This window comes from Mizuhopecten yessoensis, unplaced genomic scaffold, assembly GCF_002113885.1.
Source record: "Mizuhopecten yessoensis strain PY_sf001 unplaced genomic scaffold, ASM211388v2 scaffold5789, whole genome shotgun sequence".
NCBI classification, from domain to species: Eukaryota; Metazoa; Mollusca; class Bivalvia; order Pectinida; family Pectinidae; genus Mizuhopecten; species Mizuhopecten yessoensis.
In genome coordinates this window covers 787,085-807,743 of record NW_018406224.1, presented here as the reverse complement: position 1 = coordinate 807,743, position 20,659 = coordinate 787,085, and the positions used below count along the sequence as shown (strand labels likewise).

The following is a 20,659-nucleotide window of genomic DNA, read 5'->3' as shown; positions in this document are numbered from 1 at the left end:
TAGAGAACGCAAATCCTACTAAACGCTCCTGGGCAACATCTATTTTAAATACGTCTATGATTTCATAGGAAACGCGCTCCACAAGTCAAGTGTTTGCCATTGCTGTATTCTTTTATCTCAAAGCTATGGGCAGGAAATTAGACCTTCATCATCGTCAAACCACAACCAACTTAAATAGGACTGTTATTAACAGAACCCTTCCTCCCCTCTAAGGGAACCCACAAACCAAATCTGATCTTCGCTTGATAACTTAAATTAGAATCTTGAGAAAAATATTGTACTTTTAGTAATAGTGACCTTGATCTTTAAATTTGATAAACCATAACCAAAAAAAACAGTTTTTTTTATCTTCCCTTTGGCAATCCGTATACAGACTCTGAGCTGAGTGCAAGCATTCAATCTAAAGTAAGTGTCTGGTTATGCCCTTCATTCCGTAAAAAAACATATTTCAGTGAGTGACTTTTGATCAACCAAATCCAAAATCAATAGGGTCCTTCCTTACCCACAGGGCAATTCATACAAACATTTGCCTTGTGAAATCATTTCTTCTCATGTTAGTACCCACACATATAAGTGATCTTTAACAACCTTACTCGAAATCATAGGGGTTTTTCCTTTTTCCTACGGAAACCTGCAGACCAGGTTTGAGGTTTATGCCATCACTTTCTTTATAACAAGCAACTGGGCAGGTCATTAGTTCACATTGGTTCTAAAGTTAGCACCCAAACAAGAAATTAAAGGGGATGGACAGAGAGACAGATGGAAGGATTGGTGTCTGGGGATAGGGATGTGCGGGGCGTTTCAGTATCATCTGGGACGAGGAAATCTCACAGCGGGAAAATCTTGAATATGCTTGTCCAGTATAAGGGAAACTCTTGATGCCGAGCATGAAGGAAAAACCAATCACACTTTTTTTGAATGCCCTTTGTATAATATACCAGGAAGGATTTTTTTACCTCAAATAAAGCCTCAAAGAGTGCTGGGTTATTCTAGCTACAGTATAACCCGTCAAAACTGGCCCCTGCCTAATCCATATCTCTGTCTAAACCGGCTGTGATTTATGGTTCCGGCATATTCTCTATATAATCATAGTAGTTGAACCCTGTATAAACCACACCCTGTCCATTCCGAAAATCAGTGTTGTTTCACAAGAGTTGGCATAGGAATCCATGTAAAAACAACCTGTTCATTCCGGTGTAGAAGTTATTTCCTTCCCCGTCTGAAAGTTCCCCGGGGAAGAAATAGGCTGGTTGATTCTTTCCCCCCTCAGTTAGAAAATCTGATGAATACATAAATGTAAATTATAATCAATATATGACAGTTGAACACTAAATTGTTCATAGCTGTTTGTCTGTGTGTCATGTGTCTTTGTTAAGTCCTAGGGAACCTTGTTGTTTCTATCATTGCTGGCATATATATATTTATCATAAATAAAACCTTGATGGGGGAAATTATGTATTGAATCTGTTATAAATAAAATCTAGAATTAAACTAAAAAATATTCAACTTTTTATTCGGATGCATCTATATTTTATTTTACTAATAACATGATACCTACATGGTACCTTTCAGGTATCCCTCGGGCAAGAGATACAGATGTTCACATAAAGTGAAAATTTAAGTGACATGTAGCAGATCATATCACTTGGTGAACAAGAGCCCTCTAGTCCATAATACACTTCTCAAATGATAACATACTTGTAAAGATGACTTTGAACAAACTGAATTTGAAGATTCAAGTGTATATCAGCTGTGTATGTAAGTGAATCAACCAAAAGGAAACACAAAATGATCCAAAATGACCTATACTCAATAATTGTTCCTATACTATACTCATCAATTGTTCCTATACTATACACATCAATTGTTCCTATACTATACTCATCAATTGTTCCTATACTATACACATCAATTGTTCCTATACTATACTCATCAATTGTTCCTATACTCATCAATTGTTGAGTAACACATGTCTAGTTAGAATAACCCCCAGCAAGCCAATAGCTTTCCCTTTATTGACAAATTTATACAGAGGGGGGAAAGAATCAGCTAACCAATAGTTTCCCCCCTTAGTTACTAATAGAGAGGGGGAAAGAATCAGCTAACCAATAGTTTCCCCCTTAGTTACTAATAGAGAGGGGGGAAAGAATCAGCTAACCAATAGTTTCCCCCCTAGTTACTAATAATAGAGAGGGGGAAAGAATCAGCTAGCCATTAGTTTCCCCCTAGTTACTAATACAGAGGGGGAACAATCAGATAGCCAAGAGTTTCCCCCTAGTTACTTATAAAGAGAAGGGGAAAGAATCAGCTAGCCAATAGTTTCCCCCTAGTTACTAATACAGAGGGGGAACAATCAGATAGCCAATAGTTTCCCCCTAGTTACTTATAAAGAGAAGGGGAAAGAATCAGCTAGCCATCAGTTTCCCCTTAGTTACTTATACAAAAGGGGAAAGAATCAGCTAGCCATTAGTTTCCCCTTAGTTACTTATACAAAAGGGGAAAGAATCAGCTAGCCAATAGTTTCCCCCTGGTTACTAATACAGAGAGGGGGAAGATGCAGCTAGCCAATAGTTCCCTCCCCCATCCACCCACAAAAAGGGGGTGGAGAATCAACCAGCCAGTAGTTCCCCCTCCTTAAAATATCAATATCAGGAGGAAAATCTGCATGCTAATAGTTTGCTCCTCCCTAAAAATCAATACAAAAAAAAAAAAAAAGAGAGGGAAAAAATCAGCTAGTTATTTTCACTGGAAGGGAAAAATTGTCTAGTTGTTATTTTCCCTAGGGGGAAAGAATCAGCTAGCTAATTTCTTCCGCCGGGGAAAGAATCCACTAGCTGATTTCTCTTTCCCCGGGGAAACTTTCAGTGGGGGGGGAAAGAAGTGGCTGTTACACCAGTACCAAAATTTCTCTGGGCCGGCTACCATCTAAAAGCAAACACATTCTAAACAAATTAGCGCTATCCAATGTTGGGTTACCCTTCTTTGGTATTATAAACTGTATATTTTGTAAATAATAAAACGTTGCAATTGATCCAATTCTCTGTTGTTAATGTTGACGATCTATATTTTCAAAAAAAATACATTCCGACCCTGTATAAACTGGGCGCCTGGTGACATCCGCTTTAGACAGGTTATACTGTACTAACAGGTGTGTTGCCTGGGTCATTGACATCAATATATACAAGTCAATAAAATCACTTTTAATACATATCTATTTTCATTGTACATATGAATTTAGTTTTTTGGTGCAATTTTACATTAACCACAGACAAAGAAAGCAGTCCTGTAGTGAAACATGGAACTACATGTGTATTAAGTTCTTGTGATATCTAGGGCATCTCTGTTTACTACATGTTATTTCTTTATTTCAGTGGAGAAAATTGACGGACCACAATTCTTAGATTTAGAAATAGGAATATTTTTTCTGTAGTTACGTGTATAGATATTTTATAAAAAATCTCCAAAATTTGCAAAGTGGTTGATCAACTGTTTCAACAATAAAAATGAACACATATCTGGATTGTTTTATCTCTAAGCAATACCAATATATTCTTCAAAAGCAACAAATACAGATGTCTTCATTCTGTATCACAAAGTCACCAGCTTCTGCTCTGAAGGTAAGTCACATGAATCAATGACAAATTCACCATTGTCACCCACTTTCACACTTCATCGAAATAAAGATTTTCAAAGTACATTTCCAGTCTGTCTGCCTTTGATTTCTCACACACTGAATCAGGCACAGTTAGTCACTATCATCACTTCCTCCGCCTCCACTTTGATCCCGGGTATCTACATTGTCTTTATGTATGTTTCCTTTTTTCATTTTAGCGATCACATCTGCGAAGAGAAATACAAAGACAAGTAATCATGGGCTCCCTTATTCAAGATATAACATGTGATCTCTGACAAATGTTTTTTTCCACCAACAGCCTAAACATGGGAGGAAAGTTCAAGATTTCATGATACAAACAAATATTTAGTAAAACACACAATTGAAATTTTCTTGTTTTTCAAAACTTTTACTGTGCAAAGCAAGGTAATATGATTGATACAGCAGTCAGAATCACAAGACAGTAAAATGTTTAATTTTCTATAACCATTGCTTGTTGTTTTGGTCTAAATAATGTCCATATTTACAAAGTACTTTGTGTCAACTTCCATATATACAAAGTGGAGAGATCTTCCCGATTAATCTATCTTTACAAATACAAATACAAATTACGAAGGAAATCATAATCAACAAAACGTGTCAAGAGATATGTACAAAAAGGTAAATTCTTGAATAGGGGTGATAGAAATAGAGTTTCTTCGAAAAGAAGAGACGACGGGAGATTTCAACAGGGGAAGATGTTGCCTCCCTGAGATTATTTCTTTGGGGAGAAATGATCAGGAAGGGGGAGACAACTGGGTAAAGGGGAGGTGAAACAAACCTTTCGCCGGGTTAAACACTCCCATGGTCTGTTCCCCACACACAAAACATCTCTTGGTCTTTTTATACTGGCTGAGGGCACATTTCTCACAGAAGTAGTGTTTACATCTGAAACACATACAAGCTATACAATTGTCATTACCAAGGGAACAAGTGATGATGGAGTGATCCCTTTATATTACTTTGCTATAGCAGGCAACATAAAAACAAGAGTAGAGCAATTATATCATTTAAATGTGATGGGATATGCTTGTTCAAGTTGAAAAGGGGCAGTAACTCCTACACATTAGTACATCTTCGTTCATGTGGTGATGAAGTAAAGCACAAAATAAAATGTTTAACTAGTTATAAATACAAAGAGTGCTTTCATATATTAGTTATCTCCATTTGATAATAAGATGTCAAAATATTTCAACTAGGATGTACACAGAGAGAGACAGTCATAATTCATTATTATGTTCTTCCCCGATGTTGTAGCGAGGATAAAGATAAATTGCCAGAGTAACCACTTATCAGTAGGTACATTCAGTACATAGCAGAGCTTACTTTGTCACTATTGGGTCAGTGAAAAAATTTCGACAGATGAAACACTTGAATGGCATTTCTTCTTCATCACTACTTATCTCGTAGTTCCCCTCATCTGCAAAATACAACACCACATACAAAATGATCCTGTTGCATAATATAGTACTTATTTACATGTATGAAAACAATAAGTTTTTAATTTTGAACATTTTCACTCAAAATCAGCAGGCCATGAAATATATTTTAATTACAAGTAATCTTCGGTCTGTCTCAGAACTATTAGAACAATTTTATTGATATTTTCCAAGTGAGCATATCTTACAACCCCCACAGATCAGAGTGAAGAACCACCAATATGTTCATAGGATTGCAATGACTATCACCTTACCATTCTTTCCGTACCTCCCTTCTTCCATCTCTCGTTCCAACTGCCAGCCATGCTTATAGTCACCTCGGTCATGAAAAAACTTGCATGAATCTGAAATATTTTCATTACGATATGAACAAAGGTTAGATTTATGCATCCATTAACAAACAGTTTTAAAAACAGCAATCTAAAAATGCTAACCACAACTAAATTTATAAGTATAAATCAACACTCCTAATTTATATTCTGTGATTGTTTTTAGGGTGAACTTGGGGTAGTTGTAAGGCTCTTCCCCTAGATATTTCCTGTTTTTATTTTCCCCGAATTATTGCAAAAGTCACTTTATTTTTCCAAAGACATATTTTTTTGTGTATGTGAAATTTTCCCAAAATTTCAAAGCACATGCCCCTGTGGGAAATGATACAAAAATCACTGAAATATTTTAAGGCAAACTCAAAGAATATTTGAAAAATTGTACTTAAATTATGTTAGATTTTATGCAGAACAACATTTAAGGTAATAGGATTGTGTCGCCATTTCTCAGTAGAATTTATTCAAATGTTCTAGTTATATTGCTTTGAAGTAAAGAAAATTTTCTGCCACAAAAAAAATATAGGTTGTCAGAATTTTAAGGAATTTAGATGGAAATTTATGTAAAAAGGATTGACTTTTGAAAAAAAAAAAAAAAAAATAATATTTTGCAAAATAATGTCAATAAAAATGATACTGCCATAAATTAGCTTTGCATTAATGTATATCAATTTAATAAATGCTGAAATTATGTCAAATAAATTATCAATAAACGATTAAAAATTGACATTTTATAATAAAACCATATGCACAAAGTAATTGCAGGTAAGAGTTATCTTTCTTGAAAAAATTCAAAGTAGTGAAATAGGTAGCCGGTTTCCTGAAGTACAGAAAAATGGATACATGTGGCTCATTGATAAAAAAAACCACCTGAATTAATGCCTGCATTGCTTCGAAATACTTTAACATTGAGAGAAAACACTGTTCTGTCAATAATAAACATACAATATTCATCAGTTTAATATTAAACATTAGAATATGCCGAAATTGTGATACTGTCTCCCTACATTGGATTTTCAACTAGGGATGTACTTCCTACTTCTGTTTATCAATACACTCCAATGACCTTAAACAAAAGGGAAGAAAAAGAACAGTTTTTTTCTCTTTGCAAAATGTTTGTCCTATGGCGTTTTGAAATGAATTTTCCCAGTGTTCAACCACATATAATGACCAATACAGTGTACTATTAACTATAAGCAAATATATAGTATTTGCAATTTTTGGACGGACAAACTACAAACTTATAGTCTCCTCTGGTACATGTATTTACTTGATGTGGATTAATAGAAAAACGTTTTTGTACACTTACAAAATCAGATAAAATACATTCAATACTTAAATGCATGTTATCTTTGTTTTGGTTAATTACAAAAGTATCAAGATGTACAATTTTAGCAGATTGATCTTAATCTTTGGCTAAACATTGATCTTTTCCTTGCAGCTAGGAACAATAGGGATATAGGGAAACAATTGCAAGCATACTGAGTATTGATAAAGCAATACATGTCCCCTACCGGCCCACGCTAGCTATTACACTGTAATGATTTATAAAAATGGTGCCCTTTGGTGTTAAAAAATCCCTCAAGGAATGAAGCCGCTAGAGCGCTGACAATGAATTTCTAAAAATAGTAACGGCAACCTTGACACAACAACCCTGAAAATTGAACTTGTCAGAGATTAATTATGGTCCTTTGTAATTGTATGAAGTCCCTCAAGGAATGAAGCCGCTAGAGCGCTGACAAACATTGGTGTTACATATGTACGTACACAGNTGTATCCCCTGAAGGAATATATAGGATCCCCCCAAGATTGATATCTGGATCTGTGAATGAATGCTCCCAGACAAAGATACAGTTTATCTTAAGCTCTGGCTATGAAAATCTTAAAAGCAGCTTGAAATCAGTTTAACTCTGGAGAGAATATGGTACAAATAGACTGTACATTTCATACTGACCCCCAAAGCCACAGAATCCTGTCTCCTTATAATCTTTACAGATATCAGGCTGGTAATCCCATCTCACTGTGGCACGAAGGTTGGCTGGGGCACGAATAGGCCCTTTTCTAAAAGACCAATACTCTCAAATATTAATACAAGAAATGTTTTATACATCACAGATTAAAATTGCCCTGCATTCCAAATAAGATCTGAAAGTTGTTGTTAAGGACTGTTGTTAGGCACAACTACATGAAGTGTTGATGTGCTGTGATTGACATTCCAGGACATTTCACATAGTCTTCAAACTCACTTACTTTCTGATTTTGGGATATTTGTACTTCAAAGGTGCACACATATGTTATCCGAAAAATACCAATTACCAATATGAATGAACAAAACCGGACAAGCAGAAAGAAGTTATTACCTGACTCTATCTAAACCGATCAGCAGCTATGATAGCCATCTTGTTTCATTAGATCCCGATAACGGTAATATATTTATAAACAAGAGATCCCAGACGGATCTTGGCGCCCACCATTGTACCATCTTTATGAGATCTTTGTCAGTGTGATCTTTTTTCTTCTTTTCTTTAATCTGTTTGATCGAGTCATGTTAACAGTAAATGCACCTTGAGGTAGCTTTTGATCTAAACTAAATACTGCTGTGTATAATAGACAACCTTCAAAAGGAGTTTGTCATTTCACATAGTACTAGTTACTAGCACAGTACTTAATGTGAAAGAAATAGAATCGATCATTTCAATATAAGAAAGATCTCTTTAGTTCTTCCTTTAGCGGTTTTGTTTTTATGATCAGTCTCAAAATATAACATGCACAACGAGGGATCAAGGGGAACGTACATATCAAACTTGAGACCGATCCCTCAAGTTATTTCTGAGAAAATCGAAGATGGCTGTCGGTCGGCCATTTTGTTTATCTGATTAGTTTCAAAAGTAAACATGAACAATAAAGGATAGTGGGGAACCTGCATATAGAATTTGAGAAAGCACCCTCCAGTACTCCCTGGGAAATAGCACTTACAAACCTTAACTGTCAAAATCAAAGATTTATTTATCCGATCAGTCTCATACGGAAATTTGCATAACTTAATACCAAAGGGAACCTACATGAAAAATTTAAGAAAGATCTCTCCAGTACTTTTTGAGTAAAAGCCATAACAAACCTTCACTGTCAAAAACCAAGATGGCTGTCTGTCGGCCATTTTGTTTATCAGATCAGTCTCAAAAGTTAACCTGCACAACGAGGGACCAAGGAAAACCTACAACTACAGACCTAGGGGAACCTACATAACAAACTTGGAAAAGATCCCTCCTGTACTTTCTGAGAAATAGTGATAACAAACCTTTATTGTCACAATCCAACATGGTGGCCTGTCGGCCATTTTTTATATACGATCAGTCTCAAAATTAAACATGCTCAACTACAGACCAAGGGGAACCTACATATATAATTTAAGATGGATCTCCCCAATACTTCCTGAGTAATAGCCATAACAAACCTTCACTGTCAAAATCTAAGATGGCTGCCTGTCGGCCATTTTGTTTAACCGATCACTCTCAAAAGTTGCCCTGCACAACAAGGGACCAAGGGGAACCTACATATAAAATTTGAGAAAGATCTCTTAAGTACTTCCTGAGAAATAGTGATAATAAGAATTGTTTAAGGACGGCTGACGGACGGGCGGACGGATGGACCACAGACCAAGGGCGCAGGGCATTTTGAATAGCCCACCATCAGATGATGATGGGCTAAAAATGTAGACTATATATCCACTAAATACAGTATGCCAACTTGTATCAGCCTTATATGTCAATACAAGTAGAGTTGTAGCCATTATATGAATATGCCAATCAGAAGCAATGGGTGGTGACCATCTTGGATTTCAGGTTTTGAGATATTTGTTTCAATGAAAACAAACATTGACAAGCAATTAAAATATAAATTTACATGGATTAATGTCTTTGAATGTATTTCTTTGTTTGTTATGATTGAGTGGTTAACACATATAGGAAAAATCAGCATACCTGACACTCCCACTGGAGGCATTACCCTGTGCTGTGTCCCGCTTCTCATAAAACACCTGGTAGTTGTTAATTCCTTTGTATACCTTGTCATCCTCCTTACCCTTACCATCCTATGAATAAAGTCAAGGTTATGATGGTTATATCTTGTAAATAGCAAAAGCTGACCATGTTATAGGGGTCATGTGGGATAAATAGCAAAACTCTTTAAAGACAAGAGGCCCAGAGGGTCTGTATCGCACACCTGGATATCTAAGCAATAATGGCAAAACATTTTCCAAAGGAGATCCAAGGGAATATGCCAGACCCCAAGGCCAATCCTTGTAGCATATCTGTATTAGTATTTTCATGCCCAGCAATTTTATTTATGGTAATGGGGTGGGGATCTCAACTGTTTCCAAGCTGTGACTCAGAAACTAGGTCCCTAGGGTTGTGGCCAGACCCCAGGCTCAATTCTAATATCATGACTGCATTTGTCTCTTTTTGCCCAACAATTGTATATATAGTTTTGGGGTGGGGATCTTAACCATTTCAAAGTTATGACCCAGGGGTTAAATCTCCAAGGATGGGGCAGTCCCCAAGGCCATCCTGGAAGCATATGTGCATTCATCTCTTTATACTCATCAATAGTATATATGGTTATAGGGTGGGGATCTCAACTGTTTCCAAGCTGAGACTAAGAAACAAGGTCCCTAAAGGTTCGGTCAGACCCCAGGGTCTATTCTAATATAATGACTGCATTCGTCTCTTTATGCGCAGCATTTGTATATATAGTTTTGGGGTGGGGATCTCAACCGTTTTAAAGTTATGGCCTAGGGTCTCAAAGGGTGGGGCCAGACCCTAGGGCCATCCTGGAAGCAAATGTGCATTCTTCTCTTTATACACAGCAATTGTAAATATGGTGGGGATCTCAACCATTTCCAAGTAATAGACTTTTTTTGGCCCCACCCCTTAGCACGGGGGGTTCAGCCCCACCATTTGTACAATTTTGAAACCCTGCCTCCAATGAATGCTTCCGACCAAATATGATCGATATCCATGGCATAGTTCTACAGAAGAAGTCGTTTATAGCAATATAGCCAAATTGCCCCCTTTTGGCTCCGCCCTCAGCCCCCTGAGGGTTCAGCCCCACCATTTGTACAATTTTGAATCCCCACCACCTAGGGATGCTTCCAGTCTAATATGGTTGATATATATCTCTTAGTTCCAGAGAAGAAGTTGTTTAAAGTAATATAGCCAAATAACCCTTTTTGGCCCTGCTCTCAGTCACACCATTTGTACAATTTTGAATCCCCACCACCTAGGGATGCTTCCAGTCAAATATGGTTGATATATATCTCTTAGTTCCAGAGGAGAAGTTGCTTAAAGCAATATAGCCAAATTGCTCCCTTTTTGCCCCACCCCTCAGCCCCACCATTTGTACAATTTTGAAACCCTGCCTCCCATGAATGCTTTTGATTAAATATGATTGATATCCAGTGCATTGTTCTACAGAAGAAGTCATTTATAGCAATATAGCCAAATTGCCCCCTTTTGGCTCCACCCTCAGCCCCCTGAGGGTTCAGCCCCACCATTTGTGCAATTTTGAATCCCCACCACCTAGGGATGCTTCCAGTCAAATATGGTTGATATATATCTCTTAGTTCCAGAGGAGAAGTTGCTTAAAGCAATATAGCCAAATTGCTCCCTTTTTGCCCCACCCCTCAGCCCCACCATTTGTACAATTTTGAATCCCCACCACCTAGGGATGCTTCCAGTCAAATTTAGTTAAATTCCAATCAGTGGTTAAGAAGAAGTCGTTTAAAGAAATTGTTGACGGACGATTGACGCCAAGTATGGCATAAGCTCACCTTGGTCCTTCGGACCAGGCAATAATCAGGACTCACCCTGGACCTAAAAAATCAGTAGCCAAAAAAGTAGCCATGTTTGAATTTCAGTAGCCAATTTTTTTTAAACAGTGGCCATACTTTCTCGACCCCCAACCGTTACGGATAGGCGCCCCATTAAAATCATTAAATATTTAATATTTTTTGAAGTGCAATACTATTCAATATGATGTTAAATTAAGCAGTACTCTGTTAAATTAAAAAAAATGTTAAACATCATGTTTATAATTTAATCCATAATGTGATATTTTTTTAATCCTTTCAGATTACATGGCTGTAATTTTAAGAAAATATAACTTAAATTAAAATGATGAAAATTTCCACCAGAACTTTTTTATTTATTTTTTCAAGAGAGAGAAAAATCAGCCTTTATCTCATTTCCTTGACACAGGAATTGTGAAAAAATCTAGCTTGAAAAATAAGATATTATTCGCCTTTAATTCCGTGCCTTCAATCAACAAATAAAACTAATAAAATCCAAATCAAAAGTAGCCTCAGTGATGCAATATTGATAATTATTTTTCCTTTGTTTACATTCACCGTAATTCATGTTTTATGTAAAAAAAATATATATAAATATATTTAAAAAGATCACACATTTCAAATGCAAATGGCAGTAGAACACATTTGAAAGGAAAAGGACGAATTTATAACGGTATTGACCAACCCTTCGAAATAAATCGGGAGCACACCACGTCGCGCAACTTGGCCATTCCCGTGCAGTCGATTGGCACCTAATACAAGCGACCGTCGAAGTAATTCTGAACAGTTTGCTGTTCTAAAAACTGCATAACTGCGATGCTAAATAACTTTTCTCGATCACTTGAAATTCTAAAACGTCTAACAACGAAAGTACACAGTCAGATACGATATAGGGCCTATCGTTTGAAGTTATCTGAAAGGCCGAAAATCGGCACATCGACATGGTGTTTCAAGGCGATACTTATACTTTCTTATCAAGCATATCGGACGTATTTGTGCTTACTACGGTACTGGAAAAGGTAAATGAATACCATGTACACTAATTTAGATATACTGAACCCGTAAATTTGTTGGATGCGGTGTTTGAACGAGTTCATCAGATCGGCTTACGGCGCCGTCAAATGACCGTGTGCGAGACCACCTATGTGTGACTCACTTATCAGACTGTTTTCTCAACGTCAAAGGGTCATCCAATTAACTTGACCCCACTGTACATAGTTATTGTACAAGAATTATAACACCTTTTGCCATCTGAAGCTTGATAATCAACTTTACAACTTAGACAAAAGCATTAATTAACTCGCAGTCGTACAGCGCGCGCTGTTCTGTGACGGCCCTGATTGTGTTTACGCATTCAGTGTCAGCCACAATACACACGTGAGCTCGAGTAGACGGATCGTTTTCTGCGACAAAGATACAGAGTTTCCCCATTTTTAAAAACTTAGTCGTCAATTTAGTAGCCACATCAAATTTTTATTAGCCAATAAAAAATAAAAGTAGCAAATGGCTACTTTGGCTACCGACAGCGTGAGCTCTGATAATAGTAATAATTGGAGGTTCTTATATACCGCTTTATCAGAACCTAGTTCGTAGGTCGTCTCAAAGTGGTTCACAAATTATTATCCGTGGTTATAGGGCCTTTGTAACTAGCTGATACATTTATCAACTCCCTGGGGAGCATACAGCCGGAGCTGCCATTTCGGCGCTAACAGCTAGCATTTACAGCTGAGTAGACTGGAACAAGCGGAGTAAAGTATCTTGCTCAAAGATACAACACATTGCCGTGCCGTGGGGCGAACCCACAATCCAGGTGAGCTAATAAGTGAGGTTGTCAGGTATAACACATTGACAAGGTTATGGAGCCATGTCAGTTATAACATACACAATGAAAAGATTATATGGGTCATATTAGGTGTAACAAACACATAAACAAGGTTATGTGTGCCATATTAAGTGCAACACAAACGATAACGAGGTGTAACATACACTGACAAGGTTATGGGGCCCAGGAGAAGAAAAATGAATGGCCAGGCTAGGATTTAAACACCAGACCCTAGACAGAAGCTCTACCAATTGAGCTACTTGGTTGCCCATAAAGAACCCAGTTCAATTCTGCTACAAATGAAACAGTGGCCAAGATTTCTCCAGAAGCTAGGGTGGACACACACACACACACACCTAATGCTATACTCCCCCAACTTTGTCAAAAGCTGGAGTATAATTAATCTAGCTATCAATCTTGTATTAGCAAAATATGAAAAGTATCTATACTGAACAAAAAAAAAAATGCACAAAGTTCCCCCCCCCCCCCCCCCCTGCAGTACACCTTAGCTGTAAGGAAATAATGGAATATTTGGTCAGGTATTACATCAAGAACGATCTCCCTTCTCAACAATCTACCCTAAAATCAACCAAGCGTGACAATGTCATTGTGTGACCCATTTGTCCTCAAACTGCCAGGAACCGCTTGCGTGCCAAGAGAATCATTGCGCGCCGACCTTATGTTGGACCACCTCTGACACCACGGAGGCGGCAAGTGCGTCTTGACTGGATGCGCAGACATGGCCCCAATAGGTTTGGGATGCGTTGATGGAGGCATGTGATGTTCACCGACAAGTCTAGATTCTGTCTGTATCGCTCAGACAGAAGAAAAAGGGTATATCGCACGCCGACGCATGCGTGGCTGAACGCGATAGATTCGGTGGGGCTTCTGTAATGATTTGAGGAGGCATCTCCCATGGGGTAAAATCCCCCTTAGTGGTCCTGGATCAAATCCTCAATGCCGTTCGATACAGAGACCAGATCCTCCAACCACATGACCTTCCACTTCTCAGACATCATAACCTAATTTTCCAGCAAGACAATGCTCGACCGCATATTGTCAGAGTCTGTCGTGATTTTCTCACGGCAAGCAACGTTCAGCCTCTGGGATGGCCCCCATATAGCCCCGACATGTCTACCATTGAGAATCTGTGGGATGAGCTGGACAGGCGTATTAGGAAACGTCACAACCCCCCCAACTAACCGCGCCTAGTTGATCGCAGCATTAACACAAGAATGGAACAAGATTCCCTTAAGGTGAATAAATGTTCTCATGAATTCAATGCATAGGAGAATCCGTACAGGGATTCATGCAAAAGGTGCCCACACCAGGTACTGAAGTGTCATTTTGTTTTTCGCGGGTATCCCACTTTGAGTAACTACTAATGACATGAGTGATGTCACACAGACTTTTCGTCTACAGTATTGTAAAGAGTAGACTTGTCCCTTCATATTGATATAAAATTTTGTACAAATTTCCCAAAATATCATAGCTATGCTATTGATTGCATAATTTAATTGTGTGTTTCTTTTTTTTTTCAGTATATAATACAGGTACCATACACATTAATGTTCCAGAAAAAAAGCATTGATCAAATAACTCTAAAATGTGCTTCATTACCTTATTGATCAGTTGTGATTTCTCAAATATTGCTTGGGCATCTTGATCTAATGCTGTGTCAATCTCCACAATAGATGTTGCCCCCATGTCTGTTGGACCTTCTCGTTTCTGAAAAGTAAAACGTGTTAGTAATATAATGTTTTGTTGGCTTTCCTTGTGCAAGATTATTAAAATCAAAGCAATATTTCATTTAATTTCCATAACAGTTATGTAAGGATGAAGAGTTATTCCTCGTTTACAAGCCCCAATCAATCAGATCTGAGGTTTTCAGTATTTGACAGCTTTTGAACCTTGGTGTACTGGGATCGAGGCTCAGGTCTGAATGATAATGGAGGAAACTAGAGCCAGACATCTAAGCATTGTATTACAATAACTGTATACTATAGAACTGTAGCAGATACTGCTTATCTCTGACTTAAGGTTGACTGTTAACATACCCCTGACCGTGATGACTTGAAGCTGACAGTCATCTTGTCTTCGTCACTGTCACTGCTGTACTGGTGGTCATTACTGGCCTTCAACCTTCCCGTCTGTGTAACAGTAACATATACATCAAATAGTAAATGGAATATGTGTATTATATATTGGTCCTAGACAAATAAAACAATAACAGGAGCTTAACAATTCATGTACACATAAAATGTTCATCAACAGTTACAGGAATGGGTATTTCTTTCAATTTGGTCTTGAAAATTGATCTAAATCAGCCCTGCTTGCTACATGTAAGTTTGCGGGGTTTTTGTGTGTGAAACTAAAGCATCATTATTTATGTATGAAAGCAAATGAAGATACAATATATTAATCAATTAGTTAGAAACCAATATTCCTATTCGGATCTGCTAATAGTATTTTTATAAAAAGACAATTATAAAGACAACTTTTTTAAAAAGGCACAAAAGCACAAAAGCAAAAATCTTTGATTTCACAAATGCTTTCAAGCCATATTGAAGATTTGTCTTTTTTCAATGCACTCCGACATGATGCCACTTTTATGTAAATCTACATTATATACACTTGTTTTTCTCCCCACATGTTTAATTCTCTATAAGCATAAAAGGTAGACCTTACATTCAAAGCTGGTCCAATGCTACATTTGTATGTATGTGATTTCATTTCAATTATTTTCTTGATCCCAAAGAGGATGAAAACAAAACTATTTTCTTCAAGGTTGATTTTGGTAATTTGTTTTCTGTTTTAATGTAGATAATCATCAATATAAAAATATAATCATTAATTTATTGCAATTAGTTTGATGTTGTTCAGGCTAATTTTGGGTAAGAATAACTGGACATTTGCAAATATATTTTTTTTCATCCCAGGAGAGGTGCATCAAATCTTGTAATTTCTGTAATTATGAAAACAGTGATAGTAGATGGTCACTGCAAACAGCTTGCTGAAGTCATAACAATTTCACATTTTTATAACAAATGAATTCATACACTCTAGCAAGGCAAATGGACACATGGTAGAAATAAGGAAAAAAACATACTGTTTGCATCATCGGATTCTTGACGAAGTTTTTCTTTTCCTTTTTCTTGACTATCGTTCCATCCTCACTGTTACTGTCACCTGAAGACATTACTATGAAATGTACGGGGTACAACTATCATATAGACTTATAAAATGCTTTCAGATCAATGGACTAAAAAACATCAACAGTAATCTAAAGTTGTTTTGATTATCAAAGAATGCTATATCCGACAACAAATTTGATCCCTTTATGATGTTTCTTGTCAAATTGTCACTCCTCGATGAAAATGGATCAACAAGTACATGTAACCTTGAGAAACAGAAACAATTATCTGATTTGAGCTGACTTTGTTGTTAATTATCACCAATGTACTCCTCTACTATGAATTTAAACTAGCTGCATTCCTGTGGATAATGAAATAAAGTATGGTGGCAATTTAATCTGATGGTGTATTATAATAAATGTATAATTATACAAGCATAACAATGTGACAATGTTCAAACCCTTGTTACCATATGATTATCTATAGAATTAGGCAAGCTAAACGGTGTGACAGTCTCAATTAAATTCCTTTGCTATATATTTGATCAGAGCGTGTAAAATAAAAGTTGATGAATACATTGTATTGACAAAACTATTTGATTATTTGTATGATACCTACATTATGATATTTCTAAACATTTTCTTTAGGTTGGTATGTATGGATTATGAAAAGTTATTTTTACACAACCAATTAGTTTTCCTATGTGACGTTTCGATGACTAGTACAATATGTACACTGTCACCTTCATCAGACAAATGACCAGTGAAGCGTATGCACACAAAGGTGTAAAATGTGTACAAGTTGTCAACAAAAATTGAGGTCAATTCGGCTACGCTGTAAGCGTATGCACAATAGTTATTATATATACGCTGAAATGACTCGATTCAGCTACGCTTTGTTTAATACTGGTCATAGATGTGCGAGAGTCTTTGAGCCCCCTCGTCTCGATTTAGAACTGGCCCACTGCAGCGTATCCTGATGGCTTCCTTTATTTGCCGCTTGAACAGATTGCTTTCTCTGTCCAAAACTTTGGAGTTATCCCAGTCAATCACATGATTTTTCTGTGTGGCATGGTCTGTGATTGCCAATTTATTTACCTTGGACTCTGACTGTTTTCTTTCTGATCCGTTGAATTTCCTACCTTCTTGGGTTTCTGTATCTTTATGATGTTCACCAAGGAGGACCCCAAATTGCCTTCCAGTCTCTCTAATATTGATGCATCACAGTTTTTGCATCCAATTTCGAATTTGTAATGGAGGCGGACTGAGTTCTACAGGCGTTTATAAGAAATGTTATCACTGTGACAAGGCAACTTGGTCAAGATAACCCGGACAGAAGATTCTACGTAGTCTATTACCAACTTGAGAAGAATTGCACCGTCTTTGTCGGCGAATACCTAAGCAGACATCGAGGACTCTCTTCAAGAACTTCAACGCACTGTCGAAGAACCTCGACCTGGAGCAACACAAGCAGTCGGCACTACTACTGACAGCAATACTGCAGATATAGGTATTTACTACTTTTTATACTATGTCAGAGCTAGATATGAAAGAATCAAATGCAATGCTAAATTGAAATGTTTCATATACAGTGCCGTGCCAAATTTTAAAAGTAAAGATAAATCCAAGATGGATGTCATTTTTGTTAGCTTGACACCTCGGAAATTAAAAGTCATTAGCTATGTAATTATCATGACTAAAACTTACTTAATACTTTGTGATTCATCCCTTGGCTTTGATTACTGCATTCATGCGCTTTGGGATTGTTTTGTACAGTTTTTTGATGAATTCCAGGGATATTTCTGTCCATATTGTGCGAATTTCATCCTCCAAAATTACACGAGTGGTGATGTTGTGGGCTTGTTTCTTTAGTTCAATCTTAATTTTTCTCCAAATGTTTTCAATTATATAAAGGTCCCGACTCGAGGCTGGCCTTTCCATAACATTGAGTCTATTTTCCTCAAATTAATTGTTCACCACACGAGCACGATGTACCAGAGCATTGCAATCTTGAAACACAGTCGTTATTTGGGAAACGGTGTGCTATAACAGGCCACACAAAGTTGTCAACAATTTCTATCTATTTTTACCATTTATGTAACCATCTACAACAGTTAAAGTACCTACTCCTAAGGCCTTTGTAGGTTATACAACCTCATGATCAGATCATCATAGACAGTCGTTGTCCATGTCCTGGGTTCAGACACCAGTGGGTCCATTCTTCACTGGGCTATCGCTATACCAAAATACAGTTGTCCATGCCCAATTCGATCTTACACTCATCACTAAATATCAGTTTTTTCCAGTTACCATCAACACGTACAGTTTGATATCTATTTAGTTTACACCAAGCGCGACGTTTTTTAAGGTTAGCTTTGCAACACGCCTTTATTTTTTTTTCTCATCTAATCTTCTTTTTATAGTATGTTTAGAAATGGTTTCAAGTCTAAACTCATTAAAAAATATTAGTAATTTCACCCAGAGATCTCCTTCTTTTTGATTTTACAATACCACAAAGTTGACGAGAATCCCGTTCAGTGAGCTTGGAGTGTCAGTCACGTCTCTCTCTTTTTTCAATCGATCCTTCTTCACAATACGTCGTAAAACACCATATATTGTTGGAAGAGGGTGTCCTGTTTGTGCAAAGATTTGATGACACTTTTCTCTGATATAGACAGTTCTCTCATTTTGGCCGGCATCTGTTCACAACAGACAACTGGTTTTTTTGTAGACGACCAATCACTTCTGGTAACCTATTCATGACCATTTGCATATAGCATCGCTTGAGTAATTGTGTGGGAGAAGGGGTATAACCCTTACATACTCTGCGAGATATGCCCCATTTAAAAAGTAACCCGGAAGTAAATGACACCGTGAAAACTACGGTATCTTAACTTTCTGAAAGGAGCTGTATATTGGAGAGGCAGCCTGAATTCGACTGTAAAAAAAAAGAACAAAAAACGTTCATGATAAATAGGATTAGATTACCGAAAGGGAGGGGAATTGGAATTCTTGCACAATCACTATAGGTTTCCTCACCCATGACCCATCGGATAAACCTGGTAGGAGTTGGTTAACATTTTTGGTTACCCACTTGTGGGTAATTAAACACTCTGGACGTGATTTCATTGGTCAATCTTTGATTTATGACATCACGTAACAATGCTTTTTGACGTCATGCTCCATGGCAATTGTTTCCTATTTTTTCCCCATGGGGAACACACATGATGTATTTTCCAAGGGAAAATGCATTTTTTTCAGATTAAATATGAACATTATGAGAGAAACATGTCCCCAAACTTGGCGGGGAACCGCTATATATCAGCATTATTTCTTAATAGTAGAGACCTAAATATTAGTGTTCTGATTATAACCACAAGGGTTCGTACAAATGTCTGAAATACACAAGTCCTATATGCCGATATGAGTCACAGCACACATAAACATATACCCTAGGAAGAAGCTACGTACATCAGAGCACTATACCGGTACTGCACAATTTCAAATGACAGTTTCTCAGTGATATTTAAAAATCCAGATCTTTTGTTTGAAATTAATGTTCTTGATTCTTGACATAAACACCTCTTGATGGTCCATTTTCAAGAACAGTTTTGATTCTAAGTAATTCGTCGGAGTAGTATATATGGAGACCATTAAATTCAGAAGCCAATCAGTCGAGGTCACAAAAGTTAGAGAAAATGGCCGGCTCTGTTCCGATTGTCGGCCTGACCAGCTTGAAAACTGGACTCTGGTGTCCAACATGATAATGTAAGGCCATGAACTATCATACAAGTAAGTTTGTTTCCCATCGTAGAAACACCGTACTGACATTGAATAGCAGACATGCCGTGTGTTTTGCAACTTGGGATTAAGCGTGTCATCCTGTGGACACCAGTGTCCGACCAAGTAAAATTCAACTTTCATTTTTCGATGATTCATGAAGTCTAACGAAAATTTTACTGCATTATATACAGTATGGCAAATCATACATCAAATTAAAGAAAGAAAAATCTGTCGATCATTCTATGAACGGTTATGACAAAATCACATGTTTTCTGGGATTTGGTCATTTTACTAGGGGGACAGAGTTAGCAACCTTGATTATATTATACATATAGGTGTATTAACAGACGAGGCTACTGATCAGTACTGTAGTGCCTGTGGCCCAACCTGATAAACCAAGAAAAACTCTACCGTTACGACAGTTATGCGAGAAGAATGACAAATTGTGACAATATATTCATTGAGGCAGCCATTGAATTGTATACATAATGCGGTATATCCGTATTACTGTTAGAGTCACTGTGTTTCCTCCGTCGTGTTTGCTGTCGACCTCTTTTCTTGAAAAAACTGCACACAGGTTTTTCTGTTGTTTCGTCGTCGGCCATATTTGACGTTGTGCCTAGGATTACAAAAGACGTTAGATTTGATTGGCTCAAGGTCAG

The 20,659-nt window shown here is 37.2% G+C and overlaps 1 protein-coding gene across 1 annotated transcript; it reads right to left on the bottom strand.

Moving 5' to 3' along the window:
• Positions 1–3,184: 3,184 nt before the first annotated feature.
• On the bottom strand, positions 3,185–20,620 carry LOC110451079 (RING finger protein 113A-like). The gene is made up of 10 exons (XM_021498934.1): positions 20,506–20,620; positions 16,191–16,270; positions 15,139–15,231; positions 14,702–14,809; positions 9,395–9,504; positions 7,369–7,475; positions 5,346–5,435; positions 4,979–5,072; positions 4,434–4,540; positions 3,185–3,840 (listed from the first exon to the last, which is right to left on the bottom strand). Exons 1-10 carry the CDS (start codon positions 20,600–20,602, stop codon positions 3,746–3,748), a joined length of 981 nt encoding a protein of 326 aa, XP_021354609.1. The 5' UTR covers positions 20,603–20,620; the 3' UTR covers positions 3,185–3,745.
• Positions 20,621–20,659: the final 39 nt, after the last annotated feature.